We start from the raw sequence: 18424 nt of genomic DNA on the forward strand, positions 1-18424 counted from the left end.
ATTCAATGATGAACTTGTGACCTACATGGACGAACTGTAATGGTTAGACAAAAGCGTGACTTTAAAGTTACCAGATTTTCAAGCAGTTGCAGTCGGATTTGGTTTTTAACACAAGTCAATTTTGTAATATCACAGACAACATTAAAGCCATTTCTTTAATGATGAATTGTTGCCACATTCTAAATGTAGATATATGAGAGGTTTGAGGCCTTGTAGGTTTAAAGAAAACTGAAGGATACTTTTTTAATTCTAAGTAGTGTTCCTTTCATAGCATTTTAATGTTTTCCTTGAATGTCTGTGCTCTGAATTTGTTGTGAGTGGACAGGAAGATCAATGCAAAACTGAAGACTGTAGTCGTGTGCCAGTTGACGTTGGAAGGTCTGCCTTCTAAAGAATGTATGTGCTGGTCAGTTCTGCTAAATTGCTCAGGCTGTTGTTGCCTATACTGTGTGAAATTAGCAGCTTGTTTTGCTGAGAGTATTTGGGTGCACTAAAGACTGCAGACTCTAGAAAAAAAAATTTTTTTTTCCACTTACGTGGGCACACCAGTGGTGCATTAACTGCAAATAACAATTTCAGTTTCTCTACTTTGTTCCTCCTCAGTCTTCTGCTGTGGTGGTTCCAAAGCTGCTGCTTCCCGCAGTGAATGCTGTCAGTCCTCAGTGTGTTGTTCAGCAGTGTGTGCCTCTGAACCATCGTGGCCTTCTGATCTGCAAAACTGCAACTGCATGTTATGGACCACTTAAAGCCTCTGGTTGGACAACAGATTACTCTTTGAGAGCAGTTGTTTTAGGATGATTATCCAGATATATGGATTAGACCTTGAATCAAAAGATTGCAATTCCTGTTTAATACAGACTCTAGTGCAAGCAAAAGACTAGTTTCTGTGTTTGGCAAGATAATTGGTTGGAAGGAAGCAGTTTTGAAACTGGACTGGTATATTAGGAAACATTTAGTTTGAGTCTAGAGACATACACAAATTAGTTCTATGTCACTTTGCTTCTTTAGATATTGTACAGGTCTTGAAAAAAAAAAAAAGATCCTAAATTCTGTTGCTTTAAGAGGTTTTTCAGAAACAGTGCCTTGGGCCTGGAAGCAGTGTTGCCAAATACATTTGCTTGTCTTTGCCCTTTTGCAGGTTTGCTGGTGCTCCTTTCTGTTCTGTGGCTGTATGTTCTTTCATGGTTTTGGGAAAACTGAGCTAGAGTTTGTGTATGGAGCGAATTACTTCCTCCTGGTAGAAGAGGAAGTGAAACTGTCTGTTAAATGCCTCTTCAGGAAGAGTAACCTCAAGAGGTTATCCTCTTATCTGTTTTTGGTGGTGAAAATGTGATTGTAGTTGAAAGATTTGGCTTTCCCACGGAATGAAAATCTTGGTTGGTAGTATGCATTCGACTTAAGGTTTTGTGGCTGTGTACTGAACTCCACTACTCTTTCCCTGTCTTAAGATCAGGTAGGTATACTGTAGCTTATTTTCTATACAGATGACTTTGTCAGTAATTTTCATGGAGCTTTGTGACTACGTGGAATGTTTGGGTGTTGTTTATGCCGGGAGTGCTTCCTGCCTTCCAGACTTGGGTGCTTTTCACTCCTGGGTATAAATAAATACCGTATGTAAGAAAAGCAGCCCTAAAAGTGTTCCTTTTCCATAGTTCCAGACTGAATGCAGGTGTCAGATGGTGTAGCTGTGATTCTTTTCACTCACTAGTGCTCGCGTCTGTGCAGCTTCCTGTGTTATCATTCTTCTGTTTTTATATATGTATTCACAGCATGACAGCTTAGGAGAGAAGCAACCAGGAATTCTGACCTGAGTTCCTTTACTGCTTCTGCAGAGTCAAAGCTTACTCCTTTATGTCTGTTTTTCTCTTGTATGCTCTCATGTCTGCAGCCTTAAGTTCAAATGGTCTTACCAGTTGCTTCCCAAATACATTAAAGTAAGCTTTCACAGGCAGTGAATATATTTCCTCCTAATGTGAGTCCACTTTCCACAAAATCACTTTTGTAACTCTGTATTTACTACTCTCACACCAGCTTCACTGTTTTTCCCCAACTTTTGGGAGGTCTTTTGTTATGACTTACCAGTGAACTAGAGTGTAGTTCCTCATTCAGTTGATAGTAGGTCACAGCTATGATAACTTCAAGGGGTGGAGTGGGGATTACCTTAACAGTATATGGTTGGGGAAGTACAATTTCCCTGTAAAGTTTAGAACGGAGACTTTAGGACTTGGAAGGCTTGCACAGGGAAAACAGGAATTGATCCTGCCTAAAACTCTTGCTTGGCATAGTCTGGCTTTTTGGACTGGTTACTGCTTCTGGAAGGCTGGTGACTTTTTGAAATCTTCATATTGTAGTTACAGTATTGCTAACCAAAGAATCAGTAGGATGGTATTGCTGGCTTCTGACCATCTGAAGGTAGGTGGAACTTCTAGCTAGCTGTTTCATAGTTTCGAACAATTAGTTTCATTTCAACCATTTCCCATTAAATGTGACTATGTGGATGTAGTGTTGCTCTGTGTGACAGTAGGAAGCTTAGAAATGCTTTCTAGTCACTTGGAAATGAAGGCAGATTTGGGGAAGAAAATAGCAATATAGTCAGAATGTAAACTACTTCAAGAATTGAAGCCTCTGTGTAGCACCTGTTTGTTTAGTGACCTTCTTGCTGTGGTGGCATTTGCCAGAATGTGCTCCATAATACGAGCTTTTTATGAAACTTTTGTTTTCAGCAGTATAACCAAGGCATTGCTGCTTATTTTGACAGGAGGATGGGTATGGAATGTAAAAAGTCCTTGCTTGTTTGAACCGGAAGCTCAACTTGAAAGTGAAAATTATGGTTGCCGATACCATTTCATTATTAGCCAAATGTTTCTAATAAAAGGGCAATATTTATAAATCCCATGTTCTTGAGGAACGCTAATGCAACCAGCTATGAAAGCAAAGAGGCTAATTAAAGTAAAATCAGGCACTGGCAGTTCATTGACTGAATGCAGGGAAACCCCCCTCTTTAAAGAGGAGAGGCAGAGTTGTTAAATATTACTAATTCACTTGCCTAGGATTCCTGCATTGCTGCAGAGCCAGTCTGCTGTGTTACAGGTCCAGTCTCATGAATAAATTGACTTTTTTTTTATAGCACTTAGAGCTCTTTTCATCTGTGGACCTGAATGCTTGTAGGAGGTGAGGTAAGTGTGTATGCAGGGTGGTGGTGTATATTTGTCTAATTTGTCTCTGAGTAACCAGTAAGCCAGTGGCAGAATGTTTTCATCCTCATGTTAAAGGCACATCAGCATTAACATCTGTGAAGTGGCATTAGGGCTGAAGTTGAAAGGTTGAGGCCAGAGTTTCACTCTAGCTTTAGTAAACCCAACCAAGTGATGCCCTAATCTAGTGAATGTGGCTCAAACTTCAGCACTGAGCTCGTGTGAAAAAGAGCAGAATAAACCAGTGAGTAGATAGTTAAATTCTTAAACTAATCTGAAATTTAAATTTGGTTGTTAATGATACAATGTATGAGATATGTAATTGATATAAATTGTTTGCTGTTAAACAGTTAAACCTGAGCCCTGCACAGTCTTACGTGTTCTTAGATTGTAAATCAGAATTAGTTTTGATGGTCAAGTCTGTCTTAATCTTTTTAAAGACAACTGTAGTTGTTGTCACTAAAGTCAGTGATAACCCCTGTGTGTATATAAAAGCATTTTGAGTAAACTGGATGCATCTCTTAAAAGAGAAAAGCCTTTCAAGTATATCTGAAAAATTGCATACACAACACTATGACGTACTGCACAAATGTCCTAGATTTTTTGAAGGCCTTTTTTGTCATCCGCACACTCATCCCTCCCTTTGGGTGACTGACACCGCATTTTTATTAAGACGATAATCCAAATGGCATTTCTTCCCTGCAACACAGGCAATATGTCATGCTATTTCTTTGAATGAGAAGGTAGTATTTGGCTACCCTAATTACTCCAGGAGCAGAAAGGAGAATGTGCAGTGTTTTCCTTCTGCTGGATGACATGTGCTACTATTCATGTTAAAATTTGTCCTTAGTTGTGCCTGTAAAAATAACATGAAGCAGAAATGAGTAAGTTTTCTGAAACCAAAAATGCTTTGGTTTAAACAAAACCAATAATCAATGTAATATAAATCCTAATATGAGCCTGCAGATAATGTTATATCTCTATGAAATACCAGCTATTTTCAGTGCAGTGACTTGACTAAATACCACTGTAGTATCATCATTTAATTCTGTTATTGTGAAAGGTGAGAGGAATCCCTGTAATCGAGTTCTGCACTAGCTGCAGCATGGTAGCATGTAACTTTCCTCTCAGTCTTATTTAGTCTTGAAAAGGTTGTAAGAACCATGTTTTGAATGTTTTTGAGCAGCCCACACTCGAAGGTCACTTACATGTACAACGTGAAAACAGATTCTGGTTTATTCTTTTGTGGTCTTCAAATCCCTCTGCTACTGCATTAGGTACACATAAAACCCTTGTTGCTGAAGAATCTGTGATGAACAAACTGCTAATGTTCTGAGCCTGTCTGATGTTTTGTCCGGTCTGCTGCCTGTTGCAGTTATTCAGCCAATGTGGGATTTGTAACCTCAGTTTCCGAGGTCCACCTAATGGTGGTAACTCCAAGTCTCTTTACTTAGAGTAAATGTAGTTCAATTCATGCTTTTACAGCTGTTAAATTTACTCTAGGTTTTTCATCAAAGAAGTTTTTGCTCAGAGAACTTCTCTCTGCTTTAATTTGGTTGTATTTGTTAAAAATTTGTTGGAACTATTCATTTGACTTTGAGAAAATAAAGATGCTTTCCTGTGGGAGAATCTAAGGCTTACCAGTATTGGGTTATAGGGGTTTTCAGGTTCTTAATTTGCAGAGGCATGTCTTCTAAAGGGTGTGGAATACCTTTATAGCAAATGCAAACTTAATGACAACAGACTTTTTTAGGGTATAGGTTGAAAGGTATTGCAGTACATATACTATGGATAGCAGACATGGTAGAAGCACCTGTCTGTTTGCAGTTGTGGAATCTCTTCTCCCTTAATGCAAGGAGGTTGTGTATGGTCATTTTGGCCCACTTGGTGCTGAGACAAGGATTGTAGCTTGAATCTGTCATCATAGTGCATTTGTGCTTTTGGGAAGGTACCCACAGGAGAAGGCAGGAGAAGCTGGATCTGGAGGAGAACAAAAAAGAGACATGAGGCCAGTGTGGTGTTTTGTGGCCTTTAAATACTTCTGTTAGTCTGGATGGGGGAGAGAAAAAACAACTTTAACATCACTTGCCATATCCTTTCCTTTGTGCTACTTCCTTGATGTCAGGTTTTTGTGGCGGTGACTTTTTTGTAGGTTTTTGTGTTTTGAGGCATCATTATTCTGCAACAGATTAGGATGGAGAAGTGAAGATGTTCATACTACAGATTGTAATAATTAAGTGGCAGAAAAGTATTATGGGGGTGTGAATCTCTTTTTTAAGAAGCAGCATATACTCAAAAGGAGAAAGAAGAACTGAAAGACAATGTTGGCATAAGAAAGGCTGAACTTGCAATGAATAGATTTAAAGCAATTTCTTAGGAGTACTGCAGAAGCAACGTTACGGGATTTTTGTTTTTCCAGATCGTATTTCATGAGGAGGTAGATTGAAGATTAAAATCCATAAAGAAGAAAGCCTGAATTATATAATGTGAGAGAGAGCATGATTCTGTAATGCGTGAGAACTGGAAAGGTAGCTTCTGCTTTATGTCCTTACTCATTTTTTAGGCAAGAGTTGCCACTGTGCAGTAATAACTCCAGGGCAACTGAGAATAGTCTGAAGAATTAATCTGGGGTATCTCAATCTTTTTGGTGATCATTCAGCAGTGCAATACAAACAAGAAATATGGCAAACTTTTCATTAACTAAGTGGCTACTGGTACTATGTGGTCACCAAAATTCTTCAGTAATGTGAGTTTGATAAAACAACGAAGATTGGTAAAATGTATTGCTGGCATTTCTTTTTAAAGTATTATTTTGACCTCATGCTGTTCATATTGTATGTACTAGTCTAGACAGATGGACTTTAATGAGTTTGTGCCTTGAAGTCACCTGCATAGTATCATGGCTGTGTTTGGGGGAGTGGGTGAAATCATGTGGGCTCTAGAGTAAAGACAGGATGGTTTAGGTTTCCAGCCTTTGGGAAGGGTAGAGGTTGCTAAAGGGATTGCTAAAGGGCAGAATGAACGCCAAGACGTCACCTCAGAAATTTTGGGTGTGTGTGAGAAGTGGTATGTTGAGGTACTTGCAGGTGAAGCTGCAGTGTAGTTAAAGAACCAAAGAGGAGGAATATTGTGCAGTCTTCAGTCTCAGTTTAAGGAGTTTAGCCTGAGAAGTGGAGGATTGAGCCATAGCCAGCTTGTTTTAATCTGAGGCATGGGACAGAATGTTTAGCTATTTGTGCCTGAGATGGGAATAGCTGGAGTTTCAAGGGAAAGAATGAGGCCTTACTTGAGAAAGGCAAACATGGTTTGCAATGTGAAATGGCATGTTTGGGGTTGTTACAAAGGTCAGTGTGGTTGAGCTTTTAAATCTGTTTTTCAGTTAAGTTCTTTACATTTCAGTAAATAAATACTGGAGAATCACGGAGTGGCGGGGAAGCAGCTGAATAAAAGAATATGAAAGGAATTAAAAAAAAATTAAAAAAAAAAAATCTAATTTGGTGGGAGAAGTCAGTGAGCACTTCTAGGACTGTAGCTACTGTTCTACCTTAAGCCAAATGAATGATTGACTCCAAAGCCCCAACCTGATATAAGTTAGTTTTTCAAGGAAATGGTTTTTGATATTCTGATACTAAATGCTCTGAAGCACTTTGAAACACATTTTCTTTTGCATGAAGACCTTGTAGAAGTAACTTAGGTTTTGCTTAAGTTTCGGTGTTAATTTGAACTCCACTGTAAATTTTAATATATTACAAACTAATATTTGAAGTAGAATCGACGTTGATCTATCTGTTTACTTATTTCTCTGAAAAGTGGAGAATATGTATACAGTAAAGGCACACACAGGCCTTTCTTTGAGCTTGGTTGTGATTAAAGGGGATATTGGTGGTGCATAAATTAAAGGTGAACAATGAACAGTATAAAGGTGAACTTGTAGAAGAAGGTGTTGTTTCCCTAGAGCTGGGACTTGGCTCTTGTTTGTTGGGGGAGGGAAACTGCAGTAAAGAAGAGGAAATGACTGAAATTCTTATTTGCATTTTCTGCTGGAAATTACAATCCCATTTATCTTTTTTGTGCTTTATTTCAGCTTTTTTTTTTAACTGTCCTAAACTTGTTATTTTTATTATCACAAATGGGAGCTTTGCCTTCTCAGTCAGTTTCCGTGAATGTCTCAGAGGTAGGGTAGCCGTAGTGCATGCTCAGCGCTTGCACCCATGGGCTGCCTTTAGATAAAAAAAAGTTCTTGTGATACTGGAGCTTCAGGCTTCATGTGGAGATGACTCAGTAAGTAGAACTGGGTCATAATTTCCGTGTGTATTCAGTAGTGCCTTAGGAAGAAGAGAGAGGCTGTTTTGAAGAAAGTAGGGTGATAACTGCAAGACGTGGGATTAAATGAAGCAATGGACGAGGAGGGGACTATGTTAGGTTGTTGGGAACTGCAGGATTTATTAACTGAGATGGTCTGTTACATGTGTTGGTTGTATTTCTTGAGTTGCTGGGTAGCATAAGGCCAAGATGATAAAAATTGCAGTTGGTACATACTGCTGGCAGGATTGCTAGCATTTCTGTTGTGTTTGTAAGCAGAATGTAAGGCAGAAGCTATCGTCCCAGTACAAAATAAGCTCACTGGAAATCAGCTGTCCTTAAGCACACATATTAAAGCCTCAAGCTTGAGTTAACCAAGGTCTTAAATTAATGTGTAGTACTTGATGTACAGTGAAATAGAGCGTGTTGGGTATCCTGTATGGAGTGATGTAGTTGATGAGAATTTATTAGTGTGATTAACTAGGAACAAACTGCAGGTTTTCTTGTGCTAAATCCTTGCTTGTATTCCATCTTAAGTGGAGCCGTGAAACCAAGCTGACCCACAAGACTGGATTCTGCAATAACACTAACATTTTATCTCCAGAAGACGTCAGTCCTGACACTACTAAAAATACTGCTGGTGGTGGTTGATGCCATGATGTTACTAGATTTTTCTTGTCCTCTGGGTGACTCTGTGCGTTCTGTGAGCTGCCATACTGGGGTGATCTGAGTCACAACCCTCCTCTCGCCCTGTGCTCCCCTTCTTCACCCCATCCTCCCCAGCGTAAAAGGAAAGGGGAGCCTCTGGCTTTCGGGCTTAGTGCGGTATGGAAGTGTACAAAAACAAATGTAAATTGGTAATTCTCACCTTATGCAGTCCAACACTTGATCCTTAGTCGACTAAATGGTGGACCTCCTACTGCAGAGGGATAAGTACAGAGGAGTTTGTTAATGCTTCAGACACCCATATGTGGCATTTGGGGGAAATGCAAGACCCTCCAAAGCGCTGAATTGGAACAGTTAAAATCTTTCAGCACTCTTGTTCTGGAGCTTGCTTCAAGCATAGGTGGACAGTGCTTTCTTCTCTTATATTTGATTTGCTTTTAAGCTTTGGATAAGCAGAATCACTAGAAGAATAATTATAAATTAATATTAGACTTGTCTATGGATTTTGTTTACAGTGGGGAATGTTCTTTTCTGTATGAAAGTAAGTTGATTTTTCTGTAGAAACACATGAAAAGGGTTGGAAATTCTGAAATGCTTGTATAGAACTTCAGAAAGTATCAGGTAGTTCCTTACACTTCTGAATGTGTAACATGAATTGCCAACGTGATTTTCCTAGAATGTAGCATTTTTTGGTCTCTGATTATTTAGGACTAACTTCTTTACTGGTGTGCTTCAATTCAGTGTAGAATGGCTTTGTTGGAAATATGGGATTTATCTTTCCATGTGTATTACACAGCTATTGGAGTTCATGATCTTCTTTACAGGGAAGAGGTGGTATACATAGTAAAAATAAGTTTGACTTTTTAAACTGGACCTCAGTTTGGTTGTCTGAGCACTGCTTAAAGTGTACTTAGTCTGGAGCCATTCTGTGTTTTACTTGAATAACTAACTGGGAATGACGTCTGGTTGAGCGGTGAAAGACTTCTTTGGAGTATGTGCTCAGGATCTTACAGACTTCTGTGGATAGTATTTTGCTCTAGAGTTTGTAGGGATAACATGGGTGATGTATTATTTTTCCTGAAAATGTGGTGGCATGTCATGTGCAATTCTAACTAAAGGCAAAAAATACAGGTGCCTGATGGATCTGAAACTGAGTGTTGGAAACTCTTCCCTTGAGAAAGGAATGTACAGAATTCAGCTCAAGATGAAACTTCACAGGCAATGCCTCTCAACAGTGAGATCTCCGATTTGTGAGAGCATTGGATCAAATGTGTGTGGCTATTGTCAATATGAATTGTTGATCAAGGGGTATAATGTAACATCAGTTGTGATTTTACAAGCTATTTGTAACAACAACAGCACTTACCTAGTGGCTTGCTTATGTTGCCTTTTCTTCTGAACCCGCTATGCTGGGATGCACCCAGTAGCTCTGTTTTACATATTTTAAATAGAGTTTGAATTTATTATCACGTTTGGAGTTCGTTTTTACTTGGCAAACTGAATTTCTGGTGCTAGAATAGTTTTGTGACTTCCAGACCATGCTGTACCTTAATAGGACAGTGGCAAGTAAGTTAGAGATTGTTTGTTGAATTGTCGTTGTTGCAAGCTGTTAAGGATCAATCTATAATAAATCCTTTATAAATTGAATGTGTTTTAATACCTTTATGGAAAGCAGTTTGCTTTAGCTGCTGTTTTTGCTTTGGAAATACACATTATCTTCTGTAAACCAGAAGTGTCAAATAATGGACATCAATATTAGTTATCAAGAGTGGTTGTGAGGGGGGAAAATAAGAAATCAATGAATTTTAGAATTTCTGGAACTGTTGGAAAATAGAAGAATATGAGTGTTGCAACAAATGTAAATAATATTCTGTCATAGTAAAGATTAATTGTTGCAAGTCTAAAAGCTAAATTGATTTTGTGTGTATGAATGGATATAAATATAAGTATGCTCTACAAAAACTCAGTGAAACAACATGAAATTTGTTTTTGAAATGTTGAATCTGCAAGCTAAATGAGATTGGTGTTCTTTGAGTGCATGCCAAGGAAAAGAGGAAGGCTATTAATAAAACTAATAAAACCAAGTTCTTTCGGTTCAGTTACACCAAACTGTACACTTAGCCTGGGATTAGAGCCTTTGTGCACTGTTTGAGCACGGTACCCACTAGAATGTTTTTCTCTCATCACGTGTATGTTATATAGCACTGGTAAGTGATGAAGCATTACTGCTCAGTTGGTGTTGTTCAGAACCGCACTGACACTGCAGTGCTTGCTCCTTGGGAGTAAGCTGGCACGTGCCAGCTGGGCAGCTTTCAAAGTGATGAAATATCGAGAAGATGTTGCAGGGTTCTGTGGAAGTTTGGAACACAGAAGCGTAAGAGAAAAGAGAAAGCATCACAGGCTTCTGCTTAAAGAGAAACAGGATGGGAGGTTGTATTAGGCATGGGGTTGTTCTAAGTACAAGTGCTGATTGCTGACATTTTCACATCTTTCAGGATGGTCACTCTTCTTGGAGGAAGTGAACAGAGCCTTTGTGGAGAGAGGTGGAGATGACAGTCAACTGATAACATTTCACATAAACAATTCAGTTTTTTATAGGAAAAGAGATGCAATTCCTATAGTAAAATACAGTTTACTACAAAGAATGAAATTCCAGAGTTCTTGCTTTAGGGAGGAAAAGAGAATATTTGAGCCAATGCTTATCATCATTAAATCCTGTTTAAAAGTTGCTGGTAACTGGAGTTGAGGCTAGTTTTCCCAATTGCTGAGGAACTCCACTATTTTTTTGTTTTCCCTTTTTTTTTTTTTTGTATGGATTTATTTGGGAGTGAAAATATACTGAGCTTTTGATCTTTTTAAGCTTTTCAGATGCATACAGGTTTCAAGAGATTTGCGCTTCTCGCACTAACTGTGCAAGCAGGATAACTGCGTGAAGGTTACCTGTAGGCTAAGCAGATCTTCAGGCCTGACTGAAATGGATGTTGTGTCTTAACAGACCACCTACTCCCTGCTCTTGCTGCTGAGATACCTAGGCTAGTCTATGATCAGGATTTTCTGCTGCTATTATTCAAGGAATGAATTGAAACTGGAGAACACCATACAGCGTATTTGGAAAGCTGTGAAGTGAAAAAGCTTTCTGTGGGCTCTTCAAGGATGTCCGTAGGCAGCAACTTATATAAACAATTGCTGGCTGACGTTCAAACTGATGTTTTCAGATTAAACATGAATTTTTCATCTGAATCTGTTAAGGAACTATCCTTCTTTCCATACGGATTCTGTCTATAGTTGTTAAACCCGCTTTCTTGTTATCCCCCGAGTTGGTGAGGAGGGAGTACAGCCTGTTTGAAGAACAGTTCTTCCTCAGCCACTCCAAACAATCGGCCTGGCTGGACTGTGTTTGCGTCCTGGTTGTCACGTGCATCAGCTGGTGCCCTGGGATCTCCAGACGGATCAGGAAGATGTAGCGGGAAAGGATCCCTTGTGGTTTGTAACTTCCCAGAGGTTCAGCCGAACACCTGGGCTGTGTTTCAAGGGAAATCCTATGCCATTACTAAATCCAAAACAGTAGGATGAGACAGCCTTTTGGGTGTTAGTGTAATGAAAGAGAAATCCTTAAAACAGTGGACTATTTTCATAATTTCATTGCTGCTGATCTGGAGAAGAGATTCAGATAGCAGATGGGAGGTGGTTGGGTTTGAGGACTTGCATCATTTTACCTCCTGGCCTCATTGTGTGGTTTAACAGTTCCACTCTCAAACTTTTAACTTTTCCTTATTGGTGTCTTTGTACTGCAGAAGATGTTCAGACTTGTTCTGTATGTGGCTTGAGAACCTGTAGTTGTGGTTTCCTCCCAGAAAGGGAGTGCTGCTGTTTGGGGATGCTGTTTCTTTGACGTTAACTTTACTCCTGATCCTTGGTGCTCTAGTGGGGAGGAAAGGTGGCTCCTGGTTTTGTCTCCTGTTGGTACAGAAATCTCTGTTGCAGTAGAGGAAAATAGAGGAGAAATGTGGCACAGGAGCCAAGGCTGTCTGTCCTGATCTTCCTTGTAGTCAAACAACTGGTGTCATATAAATGTGTACAGTTGTCTGTAGAACTGCAGACTGTGCAGATGTGAGACTGTGTGCATTGTAAGCTAGGCTGGTGGAATGGTACTTCTAGGTAAAGGAAGAAATCCGATACCTGTGACTTGTGATTTTAGGAGAAACATTATTAAAGGCAGTGGTTTCTTTGTGAATCTTATTTGGGGTTGAAGGCAACCAAAGTGGAAGATGGATGGCTTTAACTAGTAGTTTGAACAGTTGACCAGACTACTTCAAACTAGCCTCTTTGAAAATGCTGGTGTTGAAGCAGATGATGATAACCTTAGTAGAAAGCTGAACTATGATCCTCTTTGCCTAAAGCTTTGCTAATTCTTTCTGAGGGCTGGTTTTGTCCTGGCACCAGTGGAGCATCCGAGTGCCATGCAATAGCGTATTGAGTGACATCGTTAACATCATCTCTTTGCTGAGATAAATATTTTACAGCCTGCAACTATGAGAAGGCCCCGTGGACACTCAGATACTGGCAAGACCAACAATTATTTCCTTATTTTCTAAACTCTGAAGGAGCTTCTCTGTGAAATATGTTTACAGTACTTGTTAGAGCTCTCAAGCTGTCCAGTCTCTTGAACGTTTTGATGCTTGAAGGCTTATCTTCTAAATTCAGTTTTGAGAATTACAGCTGTTCCTTGAACAGAGGTGTCCGCAGTTTGATATGTAATAAAATTTAGTTACCACCTTGTGACAAGGTGTTATGTTACAGTTTTTTCTGAAGGCACCTCCGCACAGAAGCGGGGCTCTGTAGCTCCCGTGGCTGAGCATGTACGGATCGAAGTCTTGCAGGCTGGGGGGCTTTTGCAACTCTTCCAACGTGTTGAGCAAATTTCAGCCTCTTCAGTTTCGCTTGGCAGCTGCTGCGCTGCCTGCAGGCGCTGTCTAGGCAAGGTTTCCTTTCCCTGTGAACCGAAAGGCTGTAAGAGCATCTGCACAGGCAGACCTTGAGCTTCAGGGATTGTTTAACCAACAGCTGCCCTGATGAAGTGACAATACGTGAGAGAGTTTGTAAAGATGCGTTTCCCCTGGGCCGAGCAGGGCGTAGGGAGAAGCCCGCGCCCAGGTGGAGGGCAGGGCGCATGCCTCCCTGCAGCCCCTGCATAGGGGGCCGGAGCCGCCGCGGGCAGAGCCCGATAGAAATACACGAACAGAAGAGGCAGAGGGAAAGGCGGCGGGGCGTGGGGGCAGACCGGGCCGCCCTCGGTGCCCGGCCGTGTGAAGACCGCGCTCCTCCCTGCTGCAGGGGCTGGTGAGCGGGCTGCGGCCCAGTGGCGCTGCGCGGCCGCGGGGGAGGAAGGAGCCGGGCCTCGCGCCGCGGGGCCGCGCTCTCGCCGCCGCCGCCGCCTCTTCCTCGCAGTGGCAGTGGCGGGCGCGCTCCGACGAGCCCCGGCCGCGCCGCGGCGGCACCTGGCGCGGCCCGGCCCCGCCCCCCGGCCGCGCGTGCCGCCCGCGAGCCACTGGGGTTTGGTGGGGAGCGCGGGAGCGCAGCGGGGCCGGGCGGTCGGTCTGACCCTCTGCTCTGCCCGCAGATGGCCGGGTGCGTGTCCAGGGTGGAGTTGTCGGTGTCCTGCCGGAGCCTCCTCGACAGGGACCTGGGCTCCAGGTCGGATCCCCTCTGCGTCTTGCTCCAGGAGGTGGGCGGCGGCCGGTGGGCTGAGGTAAGGACCGGACTGAGGTGAGGGCGGCTGCCGGCCCCCGCTTTGCTTTTCCGCCAGGCGCAAGCATACCGGGTTTTCCCCCTTGCCATAGCGGATGCGCGATACGTTCAATCTGGATTTGCGTTCAAGGAGCAGTCCGCTATGCCCATGCTCAAACTCTGTTTGGAGTTTTATGTTCATTGGTTTTGTTAATTGCTCATACGTTTGCTTGGAGTTGCATCAGGTCGCTTGTTTGCCTGTTACAATGCAGCCGGTCCTCTTTCCTTTACACTGGAGCATGCAGTCCAGAATACAGTGTTTCACCAGCCTTTTTTCCCCTAATTTTCAGGATTTTCCTTTATGGTAACATTTATCATCAGATGCAATTTCCTTTCTTGGCAAGCCATTGGTGAGCCTGGTGGCAGCGGCCTGATTCATCACCAAGCTCAAAGCACAGTCTGGGATGCATAGGCTGGCTGGTGCCTGTGTTCAACCAGTGCAGAGGGCCGGGGCTGTGGATGAAAAGCTGTGTGGGAGAAAGCGTGTTTCTTGCTCATCATCAATGGCTTTGCTTCCATGTTTGTGCAGCTAGATCGCACAGAGAGGATCAAGAACTCCCAAAACCCTGAATTCTGCAAGAAACTGGTTGTGGACTACTACTTTGAGAAAGTGCAGAAGCTGAAATTCGCCGTGTATGATATTGATAACAAGTCCTTTGATTTAAATGACGATGACTATCTTGGAGGGATCGAGTGTACGCTGGGGCAGGTATGCGTAGAGGCATGTTAAGTGATCTACGAAGTAGCAGCGAGCGTTGGGTTTATTATGAAAAATGGGGTGAAAGACTGCTTTATCAAAGGCTTCGACACTTCAAGTTTGAAAACATCTTGTTGAACAGGTTAGTTTGTGTTACTGTTGAACATAGTTAGAAAAATTGTGTCAATCACAAAGTGAAGGTTAGAAACATACATGGTTTGCAATTGATTGCTTAACTTGGGAGGTGCTTGTAGCGCTAAAGGCAGTTTGGGAGTAAGGAAGGCATGGTCCTTGGAGAGCTCTCATGGAGTTTCCTTTGCACAAAGACATCATTGGGCAGTAAATTTGGGAAATAAGGCTATTTGAGATTCTGTATTCATTTCCTGAGGAGGAGTTTGTATAGCTAGGGAGGAGAAGAAAAGTGCGGTTCATGTTACTAAAGAAGGACTTGATAAATTAAATAGTCTTTTCTGATTTTTAATAGCTGTTTGGCTACTTGTGATGAAAATGCCTCTTGTGTCACACAGGTAGCAAAAATAGGCTAAAGTTAAGTTTGGAGGCATGTTAGTGGGTACTCTTTTGTAGAGAGAGAAGATAATTTTCAGATTGTTCAACCATTCAGGAGCACAAACTCTGATGGCTGTTGCTGTTGGAAATGCATTTAAATACTTTTAGAAGAGTTTGAAAATTTTGCTCCTGAAGAGTAATTCTTCGTTCTTTGTCTAACTTGATATTTATATTATCTGCCTTTTAACCTTAGATTGTGTCCAGCTCAGTGTTCACCCAACCACTGGAATTGAAGCAGGGAAAGCCAGCAGGAAGGGGTACCATTACAGTAAATAAGGTTTTTGTGTGGGGAAAAAAAGGTTTCTCATTCTTGCATACATTGTCTGGGACAAAGTAACATTTCTGGTTTTCTGTCAGTATATCTTCAAATGCTATGTGTGTACAGGAAAGATAGATATTTGTAACTATAGTTTCTTTCATGGGCAAAGTACAAGTAAAATTCTATGGTGTTTCTGGTTTAATTTTTTTTTTTTTCCTAAATTTCTGTGGCACAGATTTCAGCAGAGGAGATTAAAGATACCAGGGTTGTGTACTTGGAAATTGAAGCCCAAAACTTGGATAAAAAGGTATTGATTTTTTTAAAATTACATTGCGTACTTCTGCAATATTTACAGTTAGTGCCTTTTGGCCAGGAATATCTGTCTTTGCAGACATTCAACTAAGCTAGGTAATCCATGTATGAAAAAAAGGCTCACTGTGTTTCGTTACTTAAAATGAAGTAAACTGGAGACATTTCATGTTCAAAACCACGATATCAAACGAGAAACTCAACTGTCAGGTTTAGAATTTGGGGGTTTATTTAGGCTTTGGAATATTCTGTATATTAATACAGTTCGGTTACATAATTGTCTCCAATGACTATTGTAGCTGTGAACTGAGCTTTCTGTAATGTTATTAAGGAAGAAAAGGTGGAAATTTAGGTATGCTGCCTCGATGTTATTTTAAGCCAAAGACCAACCTAGGGCTTTAGTGACCTCGCTGTTCAGTCAGCAAAATGACCTGAATTATAGTGACAAAAATGGTCTGAAGAGGTGATCTTTGAATCAGAGCTGATAAATTCTGATGACTTAGAAAGTGCAGCAGTTTAAAAAAGAAAAGAAAAATAAGAGAAAACAAATGTATAGTTTGTTTGACTTTGTGCTTTGTTTGAAGTACTGTGTACTGATTAGCCAGCTCTTCTCTCATCTGAGTAAAATATAGGAGGCTGATTACTTCTGTTGGGTTTTTGTTTGCAGGATTTCTTAGGTAAATCAGATCCATTTTTGGAGTTTTACAAGCAGAATGATGCTGGAACGTGGCAGCTGGTGTACAGATCAGAGGTAGTATTTCTATGCTGATGTTTTTCTTCGAGTTGATCAGACAGTTTACTCCTTCCAAAAGTGGGAGTCCCACTCCTGGTCATGCTTTGCACCAGTTCTGCAATGAGAGATGTCTTGTATCCTAAAAAAGGGATTCTGCTGACTGACCTGGCAGAAAATTGTTTATTAGCTGCTTGGTGACTGGATTAAGCTGGCTCAGTGAAGAGTCCAACCATGTACCAAGTGAGAAGAGTGGCAGGACTCTCCTCCTTTCAGTGGTGATAAGCTGTTAGGTTGGCTTGGCTCTAAAATTTTACTTTACCCCGAACATCAAGTTTTTATTTCTTACAGAGCTTTTGCCTGGCTGTCCATGCGTGTCAGAATTGAACTGACTGAGGGTGTTCTTAGATAGCTGTGCAGAACCCTCATGTTATGTTTCTTAGTGACTTGCATGCCACATCGCTCACATGCTGTTATGCTGTAATTTTTTTAAGGTGATTAAGAACAACTTAAATCCATGCTGGAGGAAGTTCAGTGTTCCTTTGCAGACGTTCTGTGGTGGAGATTTTAATAAACCTATTAAGGTACAGCCTTCAGAAATTCTCTTTGTTGTTTTAAGTAATCCAATCTCTGTTGATGTTAATTATGAATTATCAGGTTGTCTAGTCGTATTTAAATTTTTAGATTGCCTTTCTTGAACAGTAGTGTGGCAGATAAGTGATAATATGTCTATTGAGTATGAAGTCTGTATTAAAACATTATGAGTTGCCAGATTGAGAAGTCAGGAAATGCAGAAGTGACACACTTTCTAATGATTAGTCATAAGAAGAATTATAACTGATTTTTTTACTATTCTGGCCAGGGTTTCATGTTGGGTTTTGGTATTTGTTGGGGTTTTTTTGTTTGGTTTTTTTTTGTTTTTTAATCGTGGCTTTCTAGCACTGTTTCTAAGTTCACTGAGCTCAAGTATGTTGGACAAGCTTGAGTGCCTTAGGATACTGAAATAGACAGGACCTCAATGCATCTGTCAGATTCATCCATTCATGAGACTGGCAGGCTTGTCCCAATTCTTTCAATCTGTTCCAACTAGAAATTGGTTTTGAGTCAGAACTACAATTCCTTGTGGTCTTGTATATGATGACTAATTCTTTCTGGTCCTGGCTTATGGAGGTGGTAGCAGAACAATTACATCTTTAATAAGTTTCCACAAAGGAAAATCTGATAGCAAGTTAATTTGTTCATTTCTGTTTTAAGCAATGCATTGATAACGTAAAGGCATTTAAATCCATAGATAGTTCTATGTGAGTATAGTGTTTCTCTGCTTATCCAGCTGCTAAACACTTTGCATTTGCAGAATTTTCCTGCCTCATCCTGTCTGTGAAGAAATCTCATGCTGGAAGCTTGATCTGAAAGGTTTAGCAAAAAGCATGATGATAATGTTTTTATTTGTGCAGCATGGCAGGTCCAAAGAATTACTGAGATTGTTAACCTGGAAATAGATGTTCAGCTGTGCTGGGCTTGTTGATACGCAGCAATTTCTAAGTGGTGTTCATGAGCTTTTTTTGTTGGGGAATCAACAGTCTTAGGTCAGAAAGTCCTCTTGGTCCAAAAGTGAGCAGCAAGTGTGGAAAGGAGATGGCAGAGATGCATATTATCATTTGTCAAAATTGGCGTGAGTTGGCATAGTTTACACATTCTATTACAGAATACAGGCTGTATTTGCTACAGTCCAAAAAGATTTGTGTGGTTGGGGTTTGTTTGTTGTGGGGTTTTGTTTGCTTGCTTGCTTGCTTTGGTTTGTTTTTTTTGTTTTGTTTGGGGGGGTTTGTTTGTTTGTTTTCCAGAAGCTTTCTGTGCTTTGGAATTCACTTTGGAATGACCTGCTTCTTAAAAAGGATAGATTTTTGCTGTTA

General features: G+C 40.9%; 1 protein-coding gene across 1 annotated transcript in view; it reads left to right on the top strand.

The window, feature by feature from the left end:
- The window catches only part of CPNE1 (copine 1), a 43710-nt gene that overhangs the window by 13446 nt on the left and 11840 nt on the right, over positions 1–18424 (top strand). Inside the window, 6 exon segments of the mRNA XM_069808818.1 lie at positions 13783–13911; positions 14479–14658; positions 15407–15481; positions 15708–15779; positions 16449–16532; positions 17006–17095. Coding sequence (XP_069664919.1) covers positions 13783–13911; positions 14479–14658; positions 15407–15481; positions 15708–15779; positions 16449–16532; positions 17006–17095 — 630 coding nt within the window.

The sequence above is a fragment of the Haliaeetus albicilla genome, chromosome 2 (assembly GCF_947461875.1).
Source record: "Haliaeetus albicilla chromosome 2, bHalAlb1.1, whole genome shotgun sequence".
Taxonomy (NCBI): domain Eukaryota; kingdom Metazoa; phylum Chordata; class Aves; order Accipitriformes; family Accipitridae; genus Haliaeetus; species Haliaeetus albicilla.